At 38.8% G+C, this 21,293-nt stretch overlaps 2 protein-coding genes across 2 annotated transcripts; one reads left to right on the top strand and one right to left on the bottom strand.

The window, feature by feature from the left end:
* Positions 1-3,393: 3,393 nt before the first annotated feature.
* LOC108375842 (uncharacterized) lies at positions 3,394-19,102 on the top strand. Its single transcript, XM_017631987.1, is given in 12 exon segments — positions 3,394-3,441; positions 3,504-3,833; positions 4,028-4,293; positions 8,822-8,954; positions 9,026-9,524; positions 11,211-11,594; positions 11,656-12,129; positions 15,250-15,503; positions 15,815-18,227; positions 18,230-18,316; positions 18,319-18,411; positions 18,414-19,102. Coding segments are annotated over 12 exon segments (5,670 nt in total).
* Positions 19,103-20,686: 1,584 nt separating this feature from the next.
* LOC108375841 (uricase-like) lies at positions 20,687-21,288 on the bottom strand (the record flags this gene model as incomplete). Its single annotated transcript, XM_017631986.1, has 2 exons — positions 20,687-21,171; positions 21,267-21,288. Coding segments are annotated over 2 exons (507 nt in total), but the record flags the coding sequence as incomplete, so codon positions are not given.
* Positions 21,289-21,293: the final 5 nt, after the last annotated feature.

The raw sequence follows: 21,293 nt of genomic DNA, 5'->3' as shown, positions 1-21,293 counted from the left end.
TAAATAAAAAAATTGATTTGAAAACAAATGCGAGTCAATACAGTTTTGAAGTTCAAAGCGTATTGAAATTTAGTTTATGCATCCGTTTTGATTCACTGCGAACTGAGTTGTCTGTTCACAAGTACAGAGGTGCCACCAGCGGGCGTCCATATTAGGGTAAAAACATAGTGGAGAGGCGAGCAAAGCGAAGAGCTAGCATCGAGCAAATCTCAAATTGCAAACGTGTATGTACGCTTTGCTCTTCAATATTGCGTTCTCCTATTGAAATATATACGTTTGAAATCGACGCTTTGCTCGATGCTCTTTGCTCGTCCCTCCACGGTGTTTTGACCCTTAGAGCAAATGTCCAAAATAGGCATGGATGTTTAGTGCGCGGCCGCTGGGATGTAGTGGTAAGCACTTATAGGGTTATGTAAAATGACGTTGAGCAATACCACCAGCACCGTCAGAGTAGGGAAAAAATTCTAAAAAAGCTACCGTACTTTTTAGCCCGAAAATTTTACCATAGAGTTAGGCGACTTACGGAAGGTTGAAGGACCGGGGCGTACTCCTGTAAGAACAATAATGGTGACCTAGTAACTGATGTCCAGAGCGTACTTAAATTATGGAGGGAACACTTTTCCGCCCTACTAAATGGTAGCAGCACGGAAAGTTGTGGAGAAGAAGAACCCGAGCCCGCAGTCGATGATGACGGAGTCGACGTTCCTCTGCTTGACTATGACGAGTTACGTATAGCAACAACGCGGCTGAAAAACAACAAAGCCGCTGGAGCTGACAGCCTGCCAGCTGAGCTATTCAAGTACGGCGGCGAGGAGTTGATAAGGTGCATGCATCAACTCTTGTGCAGAATATGGTCAGATGAACGCATGCCCGACGACTGGAATTTAAGTGTGCTCTGCCCAATCCACAAGAAAGGTGACCCCGCCATTCGCGCCAACTACCGCGGGATCAGCCTTCTAAGCATAGGTTACAAGGTCTTATCGAGCGTATTGTGTGAAAGACTGAAGCCCACCGTCAATGAACTGATTGGGCCTTATCAGTGTGGCTTTAGACCTGGCAAATCCACCATAGACCAGGTATTCACAATACGCCAAATCTTGGAAAAGACCCGCGAGAAAAGGATCGACACTCACCACCTATTTGTTGACTTTAAATCCGCTTATGACAGCACTAAAAGGAGTTGCCTATATGCCGCTATGTCTGAATTTGGCATCCCCTCAAAACTTATGCGGCTGTGTAAAATGACGTTGAGCAATACCATCAGCTCCGTCAGAATTGGGAAAGACCTCTCCGAGTCATTCGCCACAAAACGAGGTTTCAGACAGGGCGACTCCCTTTCGTGTGACTTCTTTAATCTGATGTTGGAGAAGATAATACGAGCTGCAGAACTGAACCGCTCAGGAACAATTTACTAAAAGAGCGTGCAATTGCTGGCTTATGCCGATGACATCGACCTCATCTGTAACAAAAACCGCGAAGTTTGTTCTGCCTTTTCCAAGTTGGATAGGGAAGCAAAGCGCATGGGTCTGGTGGTAAACGAGGACAAGACGAAGTATCTCCTGTCATCAAACAAACAGTCAGCACATTCGCGCCTTGGCACCCACGTCACTGTTGACAGTTACAATTTCGAGAAAGTAGAGAATTTCGTTTACTTGGGAACCAGCATTAACACCGATAATAATGTCAGCATTGAAATCCAACGTAGAATCACTCTTGCCAACAAGTGCTACTTTGGACTGAGTAGGCAATTCAGGAGTAAAGTCCTCTCTCGACGTACGAAAACCACGCTCTATAAGTCACTCATCATGCCCGTGCTGGTATATGGCGCAGAAGCATGGACAATGACAATATCCGATGAGCCGGCTCTTGGAGTATTCGAGAGAAAGATTTTGCGGAAGATTTACGATGGAACGATGAGCTGTTTGAGCCTTACAACGACATGGACATAGTGCAGCGAATTAAAATACAGCGGCTCCGCTGGCTTGGCCATGTCGTTCGAATGGACACCGACGCTCCAGCTCTGGGAGCAGAGGAAGAGGGAGGCCCCCACTGCGATGGAAAGATCAGGTGGAGAAGGACTTGGCTTCACTTGGCGTTTCCAATTGGCGTCAGTTGGTACAGATGAGAAACGACTGGCGTGCTTTGCTGAACTCGGCCAAAATCGCTTAGGCGGTTACAGCGCCAAAAAAGAAGACGAAGAAGAATTTTTAACCATTTGAATCTTGCACCTTATGTAATTGGCGGGCACTTTGAATTTACATCTTTTTTTATTAAATCACCGGAATATTTCTGTGAGACNGTGCTTTGCTGAACTCGGCCAAAATCGCTTAGGCGGTTACAGCGCCAAAAAAGAAGACGAAGAAGAATTTTTAACCATTTGAATCTTGCACCTTATGTAATTGGCGGGCACTTTGAATTTACATCTTTTTTTATTAAATCACCGGAATATCTCTGTGAGACAATTTAGTATTACCTATTTGTTGCAGCAGTGTCATAATCAAAAAAAAAAGTTGATTCAGTTAAGTATCAGAAATAACCGCAAATTTTGTCCTGGGACTCGGTTTCAACCGAAACTGTGCATGTATGTTTTATTTCGGTTTTTGTCATATGCATTATTTCGGTTTTCAAACGAAAGTGTACATTTGGATAATTTCGTTTTTTTTCTCATGCGCATTACTTCAGCCGCCGAAGGTCGCTTACGCAGAAAAAATACTTCCGCCCTCGTTTCCGGTAAAACTACATAGGTGGAATAATAAATAAGCCTGTACACTTATGATTTGCATTACCGCATCATCGATTTGCGCAAACCGTCTGTACTAAATGGATTTTGTGCTATTTTCCCTATCGCAAATGCAAGTACAGTAAAAATGTACCACGAAGGAATCGCGCATGGAGGCTCTATAAGGATCTTGGCCGTCCGCCCCACTCTAATAATATGTAGTTGTACTTAGTTAAAAAAATAAAATTAATTTTTTGATGCACTCTTGTTTTATTTCCTTTTAAGTTGCTTCTCATTTTACAACTTGGCAATATATGGTTATAATTTTTTCGATCACTGTAAGTACCTGCAATCAAACCATTTATAAGCTCATGCCTTGAGTGGATAGCCTATTTTCTCTCATTAAATACTCGCATTACGGCTTATTTATTTGGGCATTCATTTCCCACTCCATTTCATCCCCGGTTCTCCTTCACTTCGTTCACATTTCATTTAGTGTTAATTTACTCCTTGTAAGTTGTATGCTGTGTTTGCTGTTGTACTGTCCGTTAGCTCTTGGAAAAACTACACGCGCTTTATCTATCCTTGGTGGAAAATAGTATGTGCTAATAAAGAAGAAAAAAAAAATACTAAAAAAATAAACCTATGTTTTTCTAATAAAAATTGCATTGGAAATGCATTCGTATTTGACTTACCACCTACTCATAATCTCATTACAAGTGGTAAGTCGGTATAATTTTCAATAAGCCATATTTGAAATTCATAAGTCTCTCAAACACCCAAGTGTCTCAGCCAAGTGGTGCGGCCCGATGTTGCCAATGTGGTGCCGTTTGCACCCGCAACGCCACCAATCCCAGCGATATGTGCTGACAGATCCGCTGCCGCCGTTCCACCGCTCCAATCAAATGCACTGCGTTTTCGTTTACCATTTATGGATATGAGAATAGAAAATGAACGAAATTTGCATGTAATGCATGAAATTGCCACACAGCGGCTTTTTGTTTTGCACGGCCGGGAATTGTACGAATTGATTGTAAGTGGCCAGGAGAAACGTTTGTCCCTAATTGGCGCGCTGGCAGGCAGTGTAAGGCAACAGGAGCCCATAGCAGCAGAGGTGAGGAGAGAAACAAAAAAAACGCTGTCCGACATTAAAGTGATAACTCCATTTCACGCTCTCGAAAAGAGCTTCATATTAAAATGAACAAATATTCTATTAAAAATGGAGTTATCCATTTAACTTACATCTGACACCCTAACAATAAATTTTCATACCTAAAAAAAAATAAATGTATTTTTTAATTTCTTCAGGTAATTTTTTGGCGTAAATATTTGCTGTTGGTGATCGCTTTGGAAGACTTTCTGGAGATTTATCAATTGCCTGCTGGCTTGTTGGCGCAAAATGCTGAGGCAGCAAAGTTGGGTCAAGTAGGCATCGATACAATAACAAATTTCGAGCCAATACAACAACTTATGCTAAACGGTAGATTTCGTAAGCTGTTTCTGATCAATGTAGCCGACGAACGTGTTATGCTTTTAACGGCGGTTAACTATACTAAGCTGCAATCGAAATTGCGGTAAGTTGAAATTTTCTAACATTATTATATTATCTATTTACAGTGACTCAAACAAATGGCCATGTGTTGATTTTTTTTTTTTTTAAATAGATATTCACAATGTCTATTAAGTACATTTTTTTGTTGTTGTTTTTCTATAAAAACCATATAAATCAAAGTTTCAACTTTTATACAAAAATTATGAAAATTCAAACAATTTTCATGAAAATTTCAAACTTTTTAGTCTGAATCTTTAGAACATTTTTGTATGCAGTTTTATAGCCCAATTTAAACTTCTTCATATATTTTTCTGTAACAAATTTGTCACTGATAAAGAATAGAGCCGTTAGTGTGTTGGTAAGTTTAAAATGAAAAAAAAAAATGATACACGTTTTGGTGACGGCTTTTGCGGCTTTTTTGTAAAAAAACATAATGCACCTATTACAAAAACTGACGTTGATTTTTTGAAATGTTGTTGCGAACGGCATTCTGCATTTTATTGTAAATCTATTTTTTAATTATTTCATTTACTTTTTAGAAATTTATATTTTTTTTTGCTTTTAATTTAGTATTTTTTTAATAGAATTTTGTTTTAATTCTTAGATTTAAAAAATTTAATTATAAAAGAAGACAAAAATATAAGTTTCTAAACACTAAAATTATCTGAGAAGAAGAACAAAAATAAAAATTAGACAATAAAATAAGTAACGAAAAATTATATAATATATACATATGTATATCTTTTTTAAAAATAAACTTATTTTATTTTCTTATTTTTATTTTTCTTCTTCTTTTCATATAAATTTTTGGATTATATTGTTTTAAAAAGAAAAGTAGATAGTTACATTTTTTTGAAATCTTTTACGAAACTAATTTAATTTTTTTGCTTCTTCCTTTCATTTAATTTTCGGATTTTATTGTTTTAAAAAGAAAAACTATCGTTTTAATTTAGTTTAATGTTTAGTAACTTATATTTTTTTCTTCTTCTTAACCGACTTCAAAAAAGGAGGAGGTTATCAATTCGTGGGAATATTTTTTTATGTATATACATATGTTACTCCTAAATTTTTATATGAGACTTGAAGTCGGTTGTGTTTTTTGCTCAAAAATTACTTATTTTTAATAATTATTATAACAAACATTTAATAATTATTTTTATTAAAATTTTAGATCTTACTGTTTTAAAATCAAAAAGAAATTTTTTAAATTCATTAATTGTTAGGAACTCATTTCATTTTCGTTTAAATTTTAGGAAACATACATATCTTATTTAAAATAATGAAATAAGTTTATTTTTTTTAATCTATTTAGTTGTCTTTTTGATTAAATTTTTTTTAACTTTTAAATTTCTTTGAAAAATCATATTTTTAATTTAATTTAATTTTTAGAATTGTTTTTTTTTTATAATTTAATTCTTTTTTAATTGAATTTTCTTCAATATTCTCAGTTTTTATTCTTTTTTAAAGAAAAATAAGAATAGCCCTTTCTATCTATATATGTATGTAATAGGCGAAGGGATTTTTTGTCCTGGAGAAAGATCTGTACCGTTCGCCCGATTTCAGAAATGTCAAACTAAAGCGCTTGGTCCGTAGATGTGCAAATGGTTTTAGTTTTTCGAAAAGAGTGATGTTGAACAATTGAACTCAAATTATTTAATAATCAATGCCATCATGTCTGTCAAATTAAAAGAGTTAGACTGTATGTGCAATAAGGTTTTCCTTTTTTGAAAGTGTTCCACCTTTTAAAAATTATATTCAAATGGGTATCAATCGAAATGATTTTGAAAAGCTTTGTTCTATATTTGAACTATAGGAGGATTGTTAAAAAAAAATTATATTAGGTAAGAGAAATATGTATTTCTTTTTGGTTGTTGTTGTGTCCTACAAACCGGTTTCGGTGTTTACATCAGATATATGTATCACCATATGGGTGCCAAACGGAAGAGGTTTCGGAAAGTAGTAGTTTGAAAATACTTTAGAAGAGGGTTGCCACCTGCTTGAAATGTCGAATTTAGTTTACTTATTTATACACAAGTTATATGAAATATCAAAATATGGATGTCAAAGGAAAGAGTGTTAAAAACTCTTTAGTTTGAAGGAAAATGTTCAAGGTGTTGGAAGAGTGTAGCCACCTGTTTAAAAAGTTAAATTCAAATTATTTAATTAGATAAATGAATTACTAAAATAACTTTTTTATTTCTGTACTGTATTTAGCTGAGTTGCCACATGTTTGAAAAATCAAATTCCACATAATTCATTAATTAAGCTTTAAAATATTTTTGAAGAGGGCTGCCACCTGTTTGAAAGATCTAACTCAATTAACTTATACAAAAACTATATGAAATATAAAAATATCGTAGTCAAACGAAAGAATGTTAAGAAATCTTTAGTTTGAACATTTGGAATTATTGAAGAGGGTTGCCACGTGTTTAAAAAGTCACATTCAAGTTATTCAATAAGCTGGATGAATTATTAATGGGTATCAATCGAAATGGGTTTTGAAAAGGATTTATTCCTGACCTTTATTTAGGAGGAAAGTGATTTAAGACGATTTTAGTTTGAGAATACTTTTGAAAAGGAATTTCAAAAATGAGAATGAGGATTTTTGAAATTTGAGAAAATTAAAAACAATGCACTATGCGAGTCTGCTCTTCTCGGCACTCGCAACTCTTATAACTCTGATTAAAATTTGGAATATTTTTTAAGTTTTTGAAATAAAATTTTGGGCATTTCAACGTCATACATAAAAATTTCATTTCTTGATTTGAGATTTGATCAATTTAAATGCACCCAACTTGGGGCTATGTTTTGTTATCTTAATTAAGTAGATGGAATCGGGATTATGGAACGATTAAGAAATTAATCAAGTTTAACTTCCGTAACGCGGCCTCGGCGCACAAATTATTTTTTTGCTATTTCTAAAAGCACCCTTAAAAGTTGAAGCATAATAGATTACAAAAAATCTCTTTATATAGCCACGAGAAGAGCGAACGAATTCATTCTCAGAGAAAGTAAATAAAAAAATATGTTAGCGACGATACATTTTAAATCGACCAATTTTGTAGTCCACCATTTTTAATTTGAATGAATTTAAGTTAGAACTTTTATTTTATCATATGATGAAGTTCTGCAAAAAAAATTTNTTTAAGTTAGAACTTTTATTTTATCATATGATGAAGTTCTGCAAAAAAAAAAAAAAATTGATCCAAAGTTAAGAATTTCACGATTTCCCGGATTTTGCAAGTTTATTTTTTCAATAATTTAAAAAAAAGAAAATTAAAAATGCGCAACACCCCCGACAAAAAAAAAATTCTCCATTATCAAATTAAAATTTAATGGTCTACAAAACTGCATCCCCAAAATTTGTTTAAGAAATGGAATTTAAAAGATGAAAATTTTGATGACAGCATATGAAATTGAAAAAATTTATTCTGTTAGTGAAATTCGCTGAAAGCAGGTTTTCAATATAAGCGNATCCAAAGTTAAGAATTTCACGATTTCCCGGATTTTGCAAGTTTATTTTTTCAATAATTTAAAAAAAAGAAAATTAAAAATGCGCAACACCCCCGACAAAAAAAAAATTCTCCATTATCAAATTAAAATTTAATGGTCTACAAAACTGCATCCCCAAAATTTGTTTAAGAAATGGAATTTAAAAGATGAAAATTTTGATGACAGCATATGAAATTGAAAAAATTTATTCTGTTAGTGAAATTCGCTGAAAGCAGGTTTTCAATATAAGCGCTCGATATTAAAAGAAAAAATCGAAAAATAAAAAAAACCTTGAATTTTGAAATTTAAAAATTTTAAAAGCAAAAACTTATATATTTTTGGGCAATATTTTTTTATAGATTACTAATTAAAAAAAAAAATTATTGCAAAACCTAACAGCCAATTTAATGAAAGCAATTTCAGAAAAAAATGATTTATAATTTTTTGAATGTTATATGGAAAAGAACGGAAAATAAGAAACCATTTTCCATTTCAATTGCTGGTGAAACCGGCTGTAAATTTAAAACAAATTTAAATTAATTAAAATTGTTAAACATAACTGTATTCAGAGTTTTCAAAAAATGTTTTTTTCAAAGTACAAAAAATTATATCCTAAAAAACGCTGAAAATTTCAGGATCAGTTGGAGATGTTGTAGAAAAGGAATTTTGTCCACAAATTTTTATAAGTTCTTGATTTTCCGATTTTTTTTAATTGAAAAATTCTGTAAATTGTTTTATATTTCGATTTTGTTATATATTTTTTCTTATAGCCTTAAATATCACATTTAAAACGAGACCAGAATTATTTTTGTAATTGTAATAGTTTTTGAGATATAAGAAAAAATAAGCTGGCAAATTGCCGAAAATTGTGAAATTTTGCAAAATTTTCGGAAAAAATTGAATTTTTTCCTATGGCAGAAGAAAATTCCTGCCAACCAAGAATGCTCGATGTCAACCATTGGCCGATTTGACATGGACTGACGTATTATATAATTTCATTTACTTCCTTTTTTTTGCAAAGTATTTTAAAATATTTGCTTATCTAATCTGATTTTCAGAACTTATGAGTGGTCGAATACATTTTTCGACATGGTGGAGGAGCTCACATTACCGGCTATTCATGTGTTGGAAGTCATTGGCACGGCGCCAAAATTTTTGCTAAGTGGACGTCTTATCAAACATCAAGGCCGGGTAGTAATCTTAAATTTGTACTTTCCAAAAAGGTTTCTTAAACAACATTCTATTTCTCTCTCTTTCTTTAGACCATTATCGTTGTATACGAAATACATGCCAACGATTTGCATTTACGTAATCGCCAAACTCTCACCATACCCTCACGCACCATACACGCATTCACGTACCGTGGCCGCAATTATCTCATCGGTTGTACGGCGCAGCAACAGAAGTGCAACTTATTTCACATGAAGCGGCAAGAAGCACAATTCTCGATATTTCGTCAATTCAACGGTAAAGATTTGACATTTGATCGTTTCGCAGCGGGTGCACACTTTTTGGTGGGTGCCCATCAACGGACTGTGAATATTTATCCAACTTCACGGCTGGACTGCTATGCCAGCTTTAGCGCCAACGAAAGCGACATCACTGAGATAGTAACGCACGTGAGCCCACAGGATGGCTCCTTTGTGCTGCTCAATTATCGGCGTCCTTTTCATACTTTGTTACGCATTGTAGAAGTTGAAGCGGCGGATGGACAACGACTAGGTGCTGCGTCTGCGGCGTTAAATGACACTGGAATGGAAGGTGAGTTGGTTGTTTGATGGTTAGTGAGATGGTGGTGGGGAGCGATGCTAGACTGCAGGTTATGGTTGGTTCGTTGGCTGGTTGAAGTGGCGAGTTTAGCAGCTATGCGTACCGTTTTAAAATCACTGCTCGCAAATTAACTTGAAAACAAAAGACAAAAAGAAAACAGCAGAAGTCGGTTATTTTTCTGAAGTTCAAGAGCTCAGGAAACTGCAGTGGGTTAATATTACTTATGTCTGTTAAACCGCAGTAGCACGGTTTGCCTAGAAGCCTGATTCTAGTCCTACATAGTGCTGGGCAATAACAGTGTAGATGCTCCACCGCTTTTCTATACCTAGTAAATTACAGCTAAGACCAAAAGTCTAGCTCGTCGGCCATCTAATTGCCATGAATTTTGCTGTACTCCGGCACCCAGATCAGTGCAACGTCAGCGAAAGCCATAACGCTCTCTTTGCACTGCTTTATTACGCTGGAAGTTCTGCTTATAGAGCCAAATGCTTTGGACGCTGCCTGGCTATCCTAGAAATAGTAATGCTGGACGCTATTAGATTCGCGACAAAAATTAATTTGCGTGCCCCTTTGATAGCAAAGACCGGTACCTGAAAACCATTGGCCGAAATTGGTAGTCGAATAGACTCTTCGATTTGGAGGTCAGTTCAAAAATCCTGCCTCGACGCCACAATCCATTTTTGAGCTTTCCGTAAAAAAAGATACCTTGAAGCGTTCAGTAAAAATAGGTTCATTCGATTCCTTTCTTGGTGGAAACATCGCGCCGAAGTTCTTCTTGAAGAGAAGCGAAGTACAGTTGTAGTCAGATTTTTCGTAAATGCTTGAGTCGTCGAAAGAGTACAGGTTAGTTACTTCCATACCCCTACGTTCGTTCTTTCCATAGTCTAAGTTCCCTCAACTTCAGGGTATTCTGTGAAGCGATTTCCTTAATAAAGAGATAAATCGGTGTCAAATGAATGATGACATTCAATGTTTCCGTAGGCCATAATCTGATTGTCCCAGCAATCGCAATACAGGCTGACCTTTGTACCCTACCTAACATTATGTTGATCTCTATGGCTTTCCACCAAACCAGCGAAACGTATGCAATAATTGGGCGAATCACCGCCTTGTAAATCCATAAAGCTCAAGTCATAGGCCCCACTTACTCAGCATTTTCTTGCAGGAATACAGAGCACTATAGGCCTTTTTTACTCAGTACTCCGTGTTCAATTTCCAGTTCAATTTCGGTGTGAGAATGACTCCCGAATACTTGTCGCAAGGGGAAAGAGACAGAGTATGCCCATTTCAGGAATGTAGGTTAAAATTAGGAATCTTTTCGCTTGTGGTGAATAATAGTCAATCGGTCTTCGAAGCATTAAAGTTGAGCCCGCAGCTATCTGCCCAAAAATCCAATTAGCCCAGTGCTCTTTGAAGCAATCCGCTTATCACATTTATTCACAATCCGGATACGAGAATAATTACATGGCCTGCGTATGCTCAAACTTTGACCCCTTCCCCCACTTCCCGGTTAAGTCTTAGAAGAATTTTGTTTAGTTTGCAAAGCCACCGCAGCAGCTGTAGGCTATAAGTTTTGAGTAAGAAAAGTCAAAACATTCTTGTGGGTCTCTTTTTTGCCGCATATTGATTACCTAATGGAAAAATACGTTTTTAATTCAATTTTCTTTCCGTTGCCAGATTTAAGTGACTTACAACAACATCGCCACCTATTCGAAGGAACTGTAGAACGTTTGCGAAGCTTGCTATTACAACGCAAGTTAGCTATGGATGTCTTCCGTAGAGCTGCTGCCATCGTGCGACCTAAACTGCAGCGATTTAATGCGCCAAATCCAGTGCGTTTGCATGCGGGTAACATTGGAATTGTAAGAATTTTGGGTGAGACACTACAGAGTCCAGTACAGCTGATGAGACGTGTGGAGGCCATCCGTATGCCAAGACGTAGCTTGCGTTTTACGCGCGAGGTATTTCAAAGTAACGGTTTTGTGTTGGATATGCCGCGTATTGCTAAGATTCGACAGTTACAAGTCGGTAACCTCCACTACAATGGCACACTTCTACCTGGTAGGTTCCACACATGTGTAATCACTGAAGTCATCTGTTATACAACGCCAATTTTACGCAGGTTTCCACTTGGATAATAGCTCGAGTAGCCGCCTTCCCACGCTCTCGATACGCTCTGCCGTCCGCACCAAAATTTTGAGCACACCGCAGCTATTAACGCGTCACTCATCGCGCCTATTTCGCCAAAATGCCAACGCATCTGTCGATTTACCTATTCGGGTGCGTGATCTGAATGTGGCACGTATTAATGATGTTTCCGTTTCGGATTTTTTGAATTCGTTATTTTTACGTAATCGTGATCGTAAGTTAAAGGGTAGTCTGATATTGCAAGGCGAGACAAGAGTGGATGCACTTTGGACACCTTTACTGAATAATTTAGTTGTTGCAAAACTTTTCAACCTAAAAGAGCCACAAATTGTGAGTTCGAGATTTCTGATAAATTCAATAACTGCAAAGGACGTGCAGGTGGAATTGGTGAATGGCTTGCATTTTGAAGAGGATGTGGCGTTCAGCGGCCGTGATGACGTAATTGAAAGTAAGTTAAAGACACAATTTGTGAAAAAAAGGACTCCATACAATTTTAGTGCATTTTAATGTAAAATTCAAAGTCTTCCGAGACTTTTGGAGATATGTACATTAGGGTGCAGTAATTTAATTTCGCAAAAAGTGTATGTCATATTCGAATTCTATGTTCGATTCAACGCAAAAATGGTGAAACTATAAACCGAAAATGGCGTTTTACCCTGCCAATTTTTAAAAGAAAAATCAGTGTATTATAATTTTTTCCGAACGAAGTAAATTTTTCATTAACACAATTTTGTGTTTTCTTCACACAATATTTATACTGATTTTTCTTTTAGAAATTGGGAGGGTCAAACGTCATTTTTGTTCGCCATTTTTGTTTAGAATTAATCGTAGAACTTCAATTTGCTATACACTTTCTTGGAAAATTTTTGCGCCAAACAAATTATTCCGCTCTAATGTACTTTCAAATTTTCCGCCCACGGCAATATAAGGAACCTATTAAGCAAAAAACAAAAACATTATGGCTGTTCTTTTCATCGACCATATAGAGTGTTTAGAACCTGTCTGGAATTTGGACAAGTTCCATTTCTTTGGAGAAACGGCAGGGTAGTCTTCATTTCCAAACCAGGAAAGCATGACTATGCGCTTGTAACAAGTTGCTGGCCGAACAGTCAGGCATCCTTCATTCTGAAAAGTCTGGAGCGTACGGTCGAGAAGTACATTAGATAAATGGTTTTGGCGAATGGTTCCTTAGAAGCCATCAACATACATATTTACCAAAGCAGAAAGTCCTATGAACCAGCTTTATATGACCTTGTAACTAAGATCAAGGTGGGGCTGGAAGCAGGTGTTTAGTACTATGAGAATCTTTGCTAATATTGAGGGGGTGTTTGACAACGCTACCTTTGACTCTATGTGCTCTGCGCCCAGAAGACATAGGGTGGATGAAACAATCATAAGGTAGATTCACTTTACGTTATCTAGGAGATTGCTGACTAGGGGGGATGGAGCTATCGTTTGTATCACGGCAGAAGTTGGAAGAGGATGCCCTCAGGTCGGCGCGGCGTTCTCTAACCTCTCTTGTCGTCTTTGGAAGTGGAAATGCAAGACATCGTTCACATCCAGGCTTAACCGGATGATGTTTATGCATTGTCATCAGGTAAATAAATATCTCAGGGAGGTCTTCGTTAAGACATAGATAACCCTGAATAAGACTGACGAATGGCGCACTTTGCAGAGGCTTTTTGCCAATCACAACAAGACAAACCTAGTCTTCTTTACGCCGAAAAGAAAATTTGAAGGTCTTAACCTTCCCCTGCATAGAGGCGTGAACCTATTCACGTCGAGCTGAAGGTAACTAAATCGAGCGCTGAAAGTTTTCGGACAGTATCGAAGAACATTTAGTGACACCTGGTGTCTGAGACCGGCTATGGTATTCTGAGTTAAACCGACTACCAAGGAGCATGTTTATAGGCATAACGGGTATCGTGAGTACAACGTCAGGACCGGCTCTTAATGATGCGTTGGTTTTTCCAACTCTGGATTTAGCGATCTAAGAGGAGGCATCAACAATGGTGTGTCGACTGTACTCTTTTGGATTGATCGGAGTTCCGGGCACAGAGAGTTGTTAAGAAGGTTGTCAGAGCAATACCCTTTGTTTTTTTGGAACCTAATGACAAACTGATACCTGGAGCCTCCTTTGGAAAAAAGTACGTCCTTAGATTTTCTACAAGGGAACAGTGAAGAGATCCGGGTGCTCTCTTGGGAAGCTCGGTGAAAACTTTCCATACCGATGGGCCAAGCAAAGCGGGAACGATCGGGTACATCAAAGATCAAAGATAAATAAAATCAATGGGGGCCGTTGGTGTAGTTTTGACGCCTGCAAAACATCCAAGTGTTACTTGAAAAGGCCTGACAGGTTGGTAGCAAAATTCTCAGACAAAGAAAAAGTAATCTACGAGAATTGATAGAACGGATTATGGCGCACAATCCACGCCGACGACACATGGTCACAATGCATTATCGACGATACAATGTGCACATTTTGTTTGGAGGAGGAGAAGAGTACAGAACATTTTCTCAGCCGCTGTCCAGCCTCCTTTGAACGTTTTAGATGGTCTATTTTTAGGCCGGATGTCTCGAGAATGGACGAGATACATTATTTTTCCCTCAACAAACTGTTATTATTCATGACGGAGTCCGGTAAGTTTGCAGAGGAGTTTCTCCAAATCCTGTCTGTAGAACTTAAGTATAATGGGAAATACTGTTCGAGAGTTTGGAAAAAGTTGTTTTTCTTGGTTTTTCCGGCCACCCACAATTCCATTCCATTCAATGGGCCATATGCACAGCGACCCCGAAAGTGATCACTTGTGGATGACTTTCCGCCCTATATGGCAATGCTTCTAATGTAGCCTATCACCTCCAAGGGCTTTTGTTCCAGATATCATATGGTTCCTCTCTGGCAACATAAATTAAATTGCTTATTTGAAGGGCAGTCAAATTGTTTTGCTTGCCTCTGCCCTGAACATTCCATCCAGACGCAGTTAAACATTTTGTCTACCCAGTTACTTATGATCCCTTTAATGTGTGCTTTTATGAGCCCACTAAAGGGTTACGGACTATGAAATACTACGGTAGCTCCTTGTTTCGCTGGCAGTCAGCCTCCTCATTATCATCATGCTCTTCATGCCCTGGGGTACGACTTAAATATGCCAGCCCCACTTTCACCATTTTCAGGTTCAGATCCATTTGTGTAACAAACAACCCCATTTGGTTTGTTGTATGGATTCCCCGCACTAAAGAGGGCTAGATCGGTAGTGTGTACCTCAAATTTTCTAAGGATTTCTAGTTATGGAGAGGCCGTTCCTTTAGGTTGACTTCTCTGATATATTAACATAGAATTTTCCCCATACCTTTAAGGCGAAAGGAACTGAGGCTAATAAGCCGGTTTACATACTTTTGTTAAAAATACGATCTTAATCGTAGATCATCTGCCGGGAATCGGAACCCAGCCAGAGTGAAGATCTATAAAATTTAAAGAGTACTGGGGCTATCAAACTAATTCGATGCTGAAGGAGATATGGGTAGACCCCATCCGGTACATACTTATTTTCCACCTCTACCTTTTCAGCTCCTGTGGAAATACGACAAATGAGTATCGCGGGCGACTTACTGGTAGACTACAAACCGAGGATGGAGCGTGACATAGCTGATGAAGATTCACAATTTCAGCAATTCTACACCGGTAAAGTTATCATCAAAGGCTCCTTGACGGTGGATAATTTAATGCGTGAGAATAAAATGGCGACTGCGGTCTTTGTGAATGGTCTGCCCTTCTCTGAGACGATGCTGAAGGAGATCTATTTATTGCATAATGCAACACAGGTAAAAATAAAGGCAACAAAGTTGAAATGAATTCTTTTTTTATTGCTAGAGTGGCGTCTTTGAATGAGTCCGTTACGTCCGTGCGCTGCCGAAATCCTCAACTAACTGAGTAGACTGTGTATACAGGAAGTGTATTGAATTCCAGATTGGTAATTACTGCGCCGTCGGACGAACATACAAACACTGCATCCACAGTCCACCCAATAGTCCGTTTCATGCGTAGGCGGCACGAATGAAACGTATCCATTTCGACAGTCGGCTTTAATTAAGCCCATTATTTCATGCATTATCTCTCTCCCTCTCCCCTGCAGACTTTCAACACACCCGTGAAGTTTGGCAACGCTAAAGTCACCACGCCACGATTCACCACCAACCGTTTAGATGGTCATCCTACCATGCAACACTTACTCACCACTGGTCATTCGCCGCTCGATAGTCCATTGCTGCTCATATTTATGCGGGCCAGGGTGGATGGCGATTTGATATGTAAATCATATAAGTCGAAGCTACTCGAATTAGCCACAGATGCAGTGCGTCATGGTGATTCAGCCAACATAACCGGTACGAAGACTTTCCGCGCGCCACTTACTGTCGATCATCTAATTACCGACAAGCTGAATAACGTAACAGCCGATGAGTTGATTCTGAAGTCAGAGCTGCTGCATGAGCTACATTTTAAAGGCAACAAATCCTGCAACAAATTGGTGGTCACCGGCAAGGCAATCGTAGAAGACCGCCTCCATAGCACTTTTGTGAATGATGCGCATGAAAAGACGCCAATGCAGCGTGATTATTTTATCAAGCATTTGCATTTGCCCTATCACTTGCAAGCTAACAACATTGTTGTACAAAAGATCAATGGCCTTGCCTTCGATCAGATTTTTGATAGACTTTCCGTGGTGAATGAACAGTTGGTGTTGCGCAAGGATCTGCTGGTCAAAGGAAATGTGCAATTTATTGAGAATCTGCAAGTGAACAAAATAAATAATATATCTTGGCCAGATTATGTGAAAAACTTGGTGCGTTTAAATGAGAATGCCGTAGTAAATGGTACCGCATGCTTCCTGCAGGGTCTCACGGTCAAGAATGCACTACACACGCCACTGATCAACAGCGTTATTATGGAAGATGTCTTCAGTAATGTGCTCTTAAAATCGAAACCGCAGCGCATAACTGGCCACTATACATTTGGCAGCTTACGCTTGACGAATCTGGATGTTGGAATCATTAATGATATAGCCACAGATACTTTTATAGACACGCGCACAGAAAACCTTACTTTGCATGGCGATTTTATAGTACCAAAATTAACGGTACACGGCAATTTAGTTGGCAATTTCGAGAATACTTTCCAATTCGCGACACTCAACGAGCAGTTGCAACAGCTAACACAACGACGCTGGCGAAATTTAGTGGTGCACGGCAATGCTTACTGGAATGATACAGCGATACGCAGCAGCAGCATCAGTACGAAACAATACGAACAATTGCAATATTTGTACCGACACGCGGTGCGACGCAGTGGTGATCAGGCGATTTCTGGCACCGTATACATGACACAACCGCTAATTAGTAGAATGCGCACGCGCACCACATTCCCCAATGGTGTGGACCTTGCGCACATAGCGCGTGATTGCCTATTGAAGAACACAACAGCGCCGCAGACGATAGTAGGCGCGAAATTGTTTCACAAACCCTTACGACTGCAGCGCGCTTTGGTTGAGGGTCCGCTGGCGATTACTACACTTAACGCGGTAGATGTGCAACTCTTCCATGCGTCTCTCTACCGGCGCTCGAGCGGCGTGCCTATTGGCGGACCTTTATACTTCAAGGTAGCACCCATTATTGGACAACTGATTGTGCAAGGTCAAGTGAATGGCATGCCAACGTCACAGGTTTATACGCCAGCAAGGGGTGCGTTGCCACCCGTAAGGGTGCATAATTTGGTGATCGATGACGCGCTGCAGATCGGCGATATTAATGGGCAGAGCTTTGATTATTTGCTGAAAAATAGAATCAAGCTAAATGGTGAGCCACAAGAAGTGCAAGGCTACCTGATATTCGAACACCTGGTGACCAACAACGAAACGCTACTGCAGTCCATCAATGGCGTGCCGATCGATGATTTGATATACAAGAAAAGCGATCAACTGCAAGTGATCGCCGGTCAAAAGTTGATTGATGGTAATCTAATCTTCAATGGGCCCTCGCATGTGACGCGTTTGAATGGGCAACGGCTGGTGGACGCATATCAGCAAAGTATTTTCACTACGGCGAACTATCATTTCGATAATCTTACCATAGATCAAGGTATATTTGTGAAGGGCTTAGTGCTTGTTGCCGATATGCCGCTGCACGCTAGAGGGCGCACGTTATCTAATAGTACTGCAGACCGCACCGAAGACGAGGAGCCGGCGCTAGATGAAGCGAACTTACTTGAGGAGCATACCAATCAGCTGGCAGGCGACGACGCTTTCCGCGAACAGCTAACAATTGCCGTTAATCAGCTGAGCAATCTACTGAGCGCGCGGAATGCCACCAGTTTGCTGGCTGATGAGCAAAACGCACATTTGCTATACCTCGACTTTGACTTCGATACACAGGTACTGCGGCAGTATGCTAACGAAAGTGTAGATGAGACCTTCCTCTACGAACAGCGGCATGTAACGCCCTGCGAGCATCGGTTTCTACAAGTGCAATCTGCGCTACACAACCGTCGTCTCTTCATACAAATGTTACCACGAGTTTTTTGTACGCCAACGCTGGCGCGATATCGGCGAAGGCACAAAACTATTGCGGCGATCGTTTTAAGAAATAAAGAGTAAAATTACCGTTAACGGCTTGAAAGTAGCAAAAGTATTTGGCATGCGAAAATATATTGAGAGCATTGAATTATTTGTGGATGCTAAGATCATACCTACCTGCTGTTGCATGCCATCGATGAGGCGCGCAATCGCAATGAAGTGCGCGTGCTGCGTATTGATGATGCGCTCGACGAAGTTAAAGATTGGCAAACCATACCTTTTGGCATAGGCAAGTCAGTGCAACTCTACCAGCTGGATAACTTAACGGTGTTGGCTAGCGCTGCTTTGGTAGGCAATCAACAAGCTGTCAGCATTTACCATTTCATGCCACAGACGGCGCACTTTAAACTCGCGCAAGTCATCGATGGTCCCTATGATGTTATGGCGCTGGTAGCTGTAGAACCGCATCACTATCAATTGTTGCTGAGTTGCCATAAATGTCAGCATGTGAATGTTTATGATTTGAGTAGCACGCCAATGGATCCGTATAAACTTTTCCAGCTCATTAAGTTGCCAATACGCGTTGATAAGTTGCACCCGTTCGCGATGAGCGATGGCGAACAATTTCTGTTGATTTTGGGCGAGCAGCAACAGGATTTTTACCATTTGTACAAATATGCCTCCATACAGGGTTGGTTGCACAGTTCCGTCGGCTATTTCCGCAATATACAATTGGCTGTGCCGTTGAGTGAGAAGTTGGCGCAATCGAAGGATACTGATTTGTTGTTGCTGTTGTTGTGCGGTGGCGGCGAAATGGAAAGATGCAGTGTGGTGCGCGCTATTACGCAGATATGAATATGTTGTTGTTTTGTTTTTGTATAATAAATTTTGTAAAATTATTGCAGTATTCTTTAAAGTGTGAATTAATCAAGTAATGAGTATTTTTTATTGAGTATTTATTACTATGTAAATATGTGTGTATGTATATGGTAATACTTTGATATTTTGAATTTCCTGGAATAATTACGAAAATTGTAATCTCAGAATTGGTGTATGCCGCTAAAAAAAATAAAAATTAGGAAAATTGCTGAATGGATTTATGAAATCATTTGAATAAGTCTTCTGTCTTATATTTAAAAAAATGTTTGGAAGCGCCTCTTGACTCATATAGAACACTAATCGCCAGACTTTTATCTGGACCAGTATCTCCTAGTTCCTATTGGGGACATAACCGAGCACATTTCAAGCGGAAGTTTACGCCTTTTATTTGTTTGCGGAGCCTTACATAAATAGAGGGTACCGTAATGAGAGAATTATAATTCTAAGTGACAGTCAGGCAGCACTCAAGGCTCTCTTATCTAATAAAATCAAATAATTTTGGTCCTTGAGTGCACTGAGATGCTCAACTCCCTTGGCAGGCACAACAATATCCGACTAGCGTGGGTATCTGGTCAAATGGGAATAGAGGGTAACGAAACGATGGTCTGTCTCGCAAGAGATTCCAGTTGGTGCCGAGTCCTTCCTGGAAGTAGGTCCCAATACTGTAAGGAAGGAGCTTAGAATATGGAGAGGAACACTAAGAGGGATTTTAAAAGGCATAGTTCGGTAGGAGTACGTCAGGCAAAGAGTCTACTGGGAGGGCACCACAAAAGAATACTCCAAACTTGAATTAACCTCTCAAAGGAGAAGATAAGATAAGAAAAGAAAAATTTTTCTTCACAGGACACTGTAGACTAAGGGGATTTATGTATGTACATGAGCTACGGATATGGTCAAATGACGAAACACCTTTTCACATCCTCATCGAGTGTGATGCAGTCTGCACGCGTCGCGAGAGAAGTGTAGGCTCAACGTTACCACAGCTTAAGCACATTCACTCCCTAACATCGCAAGTGCTATATAACTTTCTGAGGGATTTAGGTCTAGCGGAGATATTGTTGAAGTGTAGAGGGCACAATAGATGACTAGGCCGCGGTGCGTACCGTATTATGATTTCTATATATCTATGTATATACGAAGGGCATCATCATCAGTAACCAACTCTGTATAGTTGTCAGCCATGCAGAGTTCTCAAAAAACCCCGGAAGCAATGTCCGTGGGGTGAATCAGACTAGGCTGAGCATACTTTGAAGTGCCATCAAATTATAATTTAAGAAAGTTTTATTATAAGCCTATTGAGAAGTGCATGTGAAAAAATTTCATATAAATATTCCATAAAGGAAATGTTTGCACATTCCGCAGTGCATACCATCTTGGTGTTAGTAGTCGCGCCTAAACACTTGTACTTAAATATGCGCTGCTATTTCAAAAAGCTAAAGATTCTTTACTTCTTTTATTGAAATATATATGTACAATTTTATTTAATAAAATTAAACAGCATTCAATTTGTATTGAGAAGACGAAACTTCAACAAAAAAAATCTCACTTCATCCTAAAATTTCATAAATGGCATTTCAGATCCTTTCTAGCCAACTGCGCATAGATTGTGCCATGTGGTTTGTCGACTGGAATGAAAACTTCATTATTTTCACCTGGCGCAACACTTTGAAAAGGTTTCGTATCGAAATTGAAATAATGTTTGTTTGGCAGAGTCATTGAAATCACGGAAATTTGTGGTATAACATCAAGCACTTCTTTTTCGGAGAGATACAGAGTATTTTGTACAGATACCGAAGAGATGCCCACATTTGGATCGCCAGCAAAATTTCGAATTATAATATTCTTCACACAATTCCAGGTCTGGCAGAATTTCACATCTTTAATGTCGGAATATTCCCAACTGCAGTCGACGACGGTGCTGAAAAGACGATCATATTGATCGGGTAGCGTGCGGAATTCATCGTTGACGAAGTTAACAAAGGACGATTGAGTTGTCTTGAGTACGCGAAGACCCTTAATGCCGCTAATGACAGTTTGTTTGGGATCTATAGAAGAAGAAGATGAAGGAAAACTTATGGAAAGTAAATAAGGAAACCCCACTGAAATCAAAATATAATACTAAAGATTTCCAAAAACCCACCCGTTCGTCTCAGCACCACATCACAGT

This window comes from Rhagoletis zephyria, unplaced genomic scaffold (assembly GCF_001687245.7).
Source record: "Rhagoletis zephyria isolate East Lansing unplaced genomic scaffold, Rhagoletis_zephyria_1.1 Rzeph_scaffold_09518, whole genome shotgun sequence".
NCBI lineage: Eukaryota > Metazoa > Arthropoda > Insecta > Diptera > Tephritidae > Rhagoletis > Rhagoletis zephyria.
This window is presented reverse-complemented; position numbering and strand designations above follow the sequence as displayed.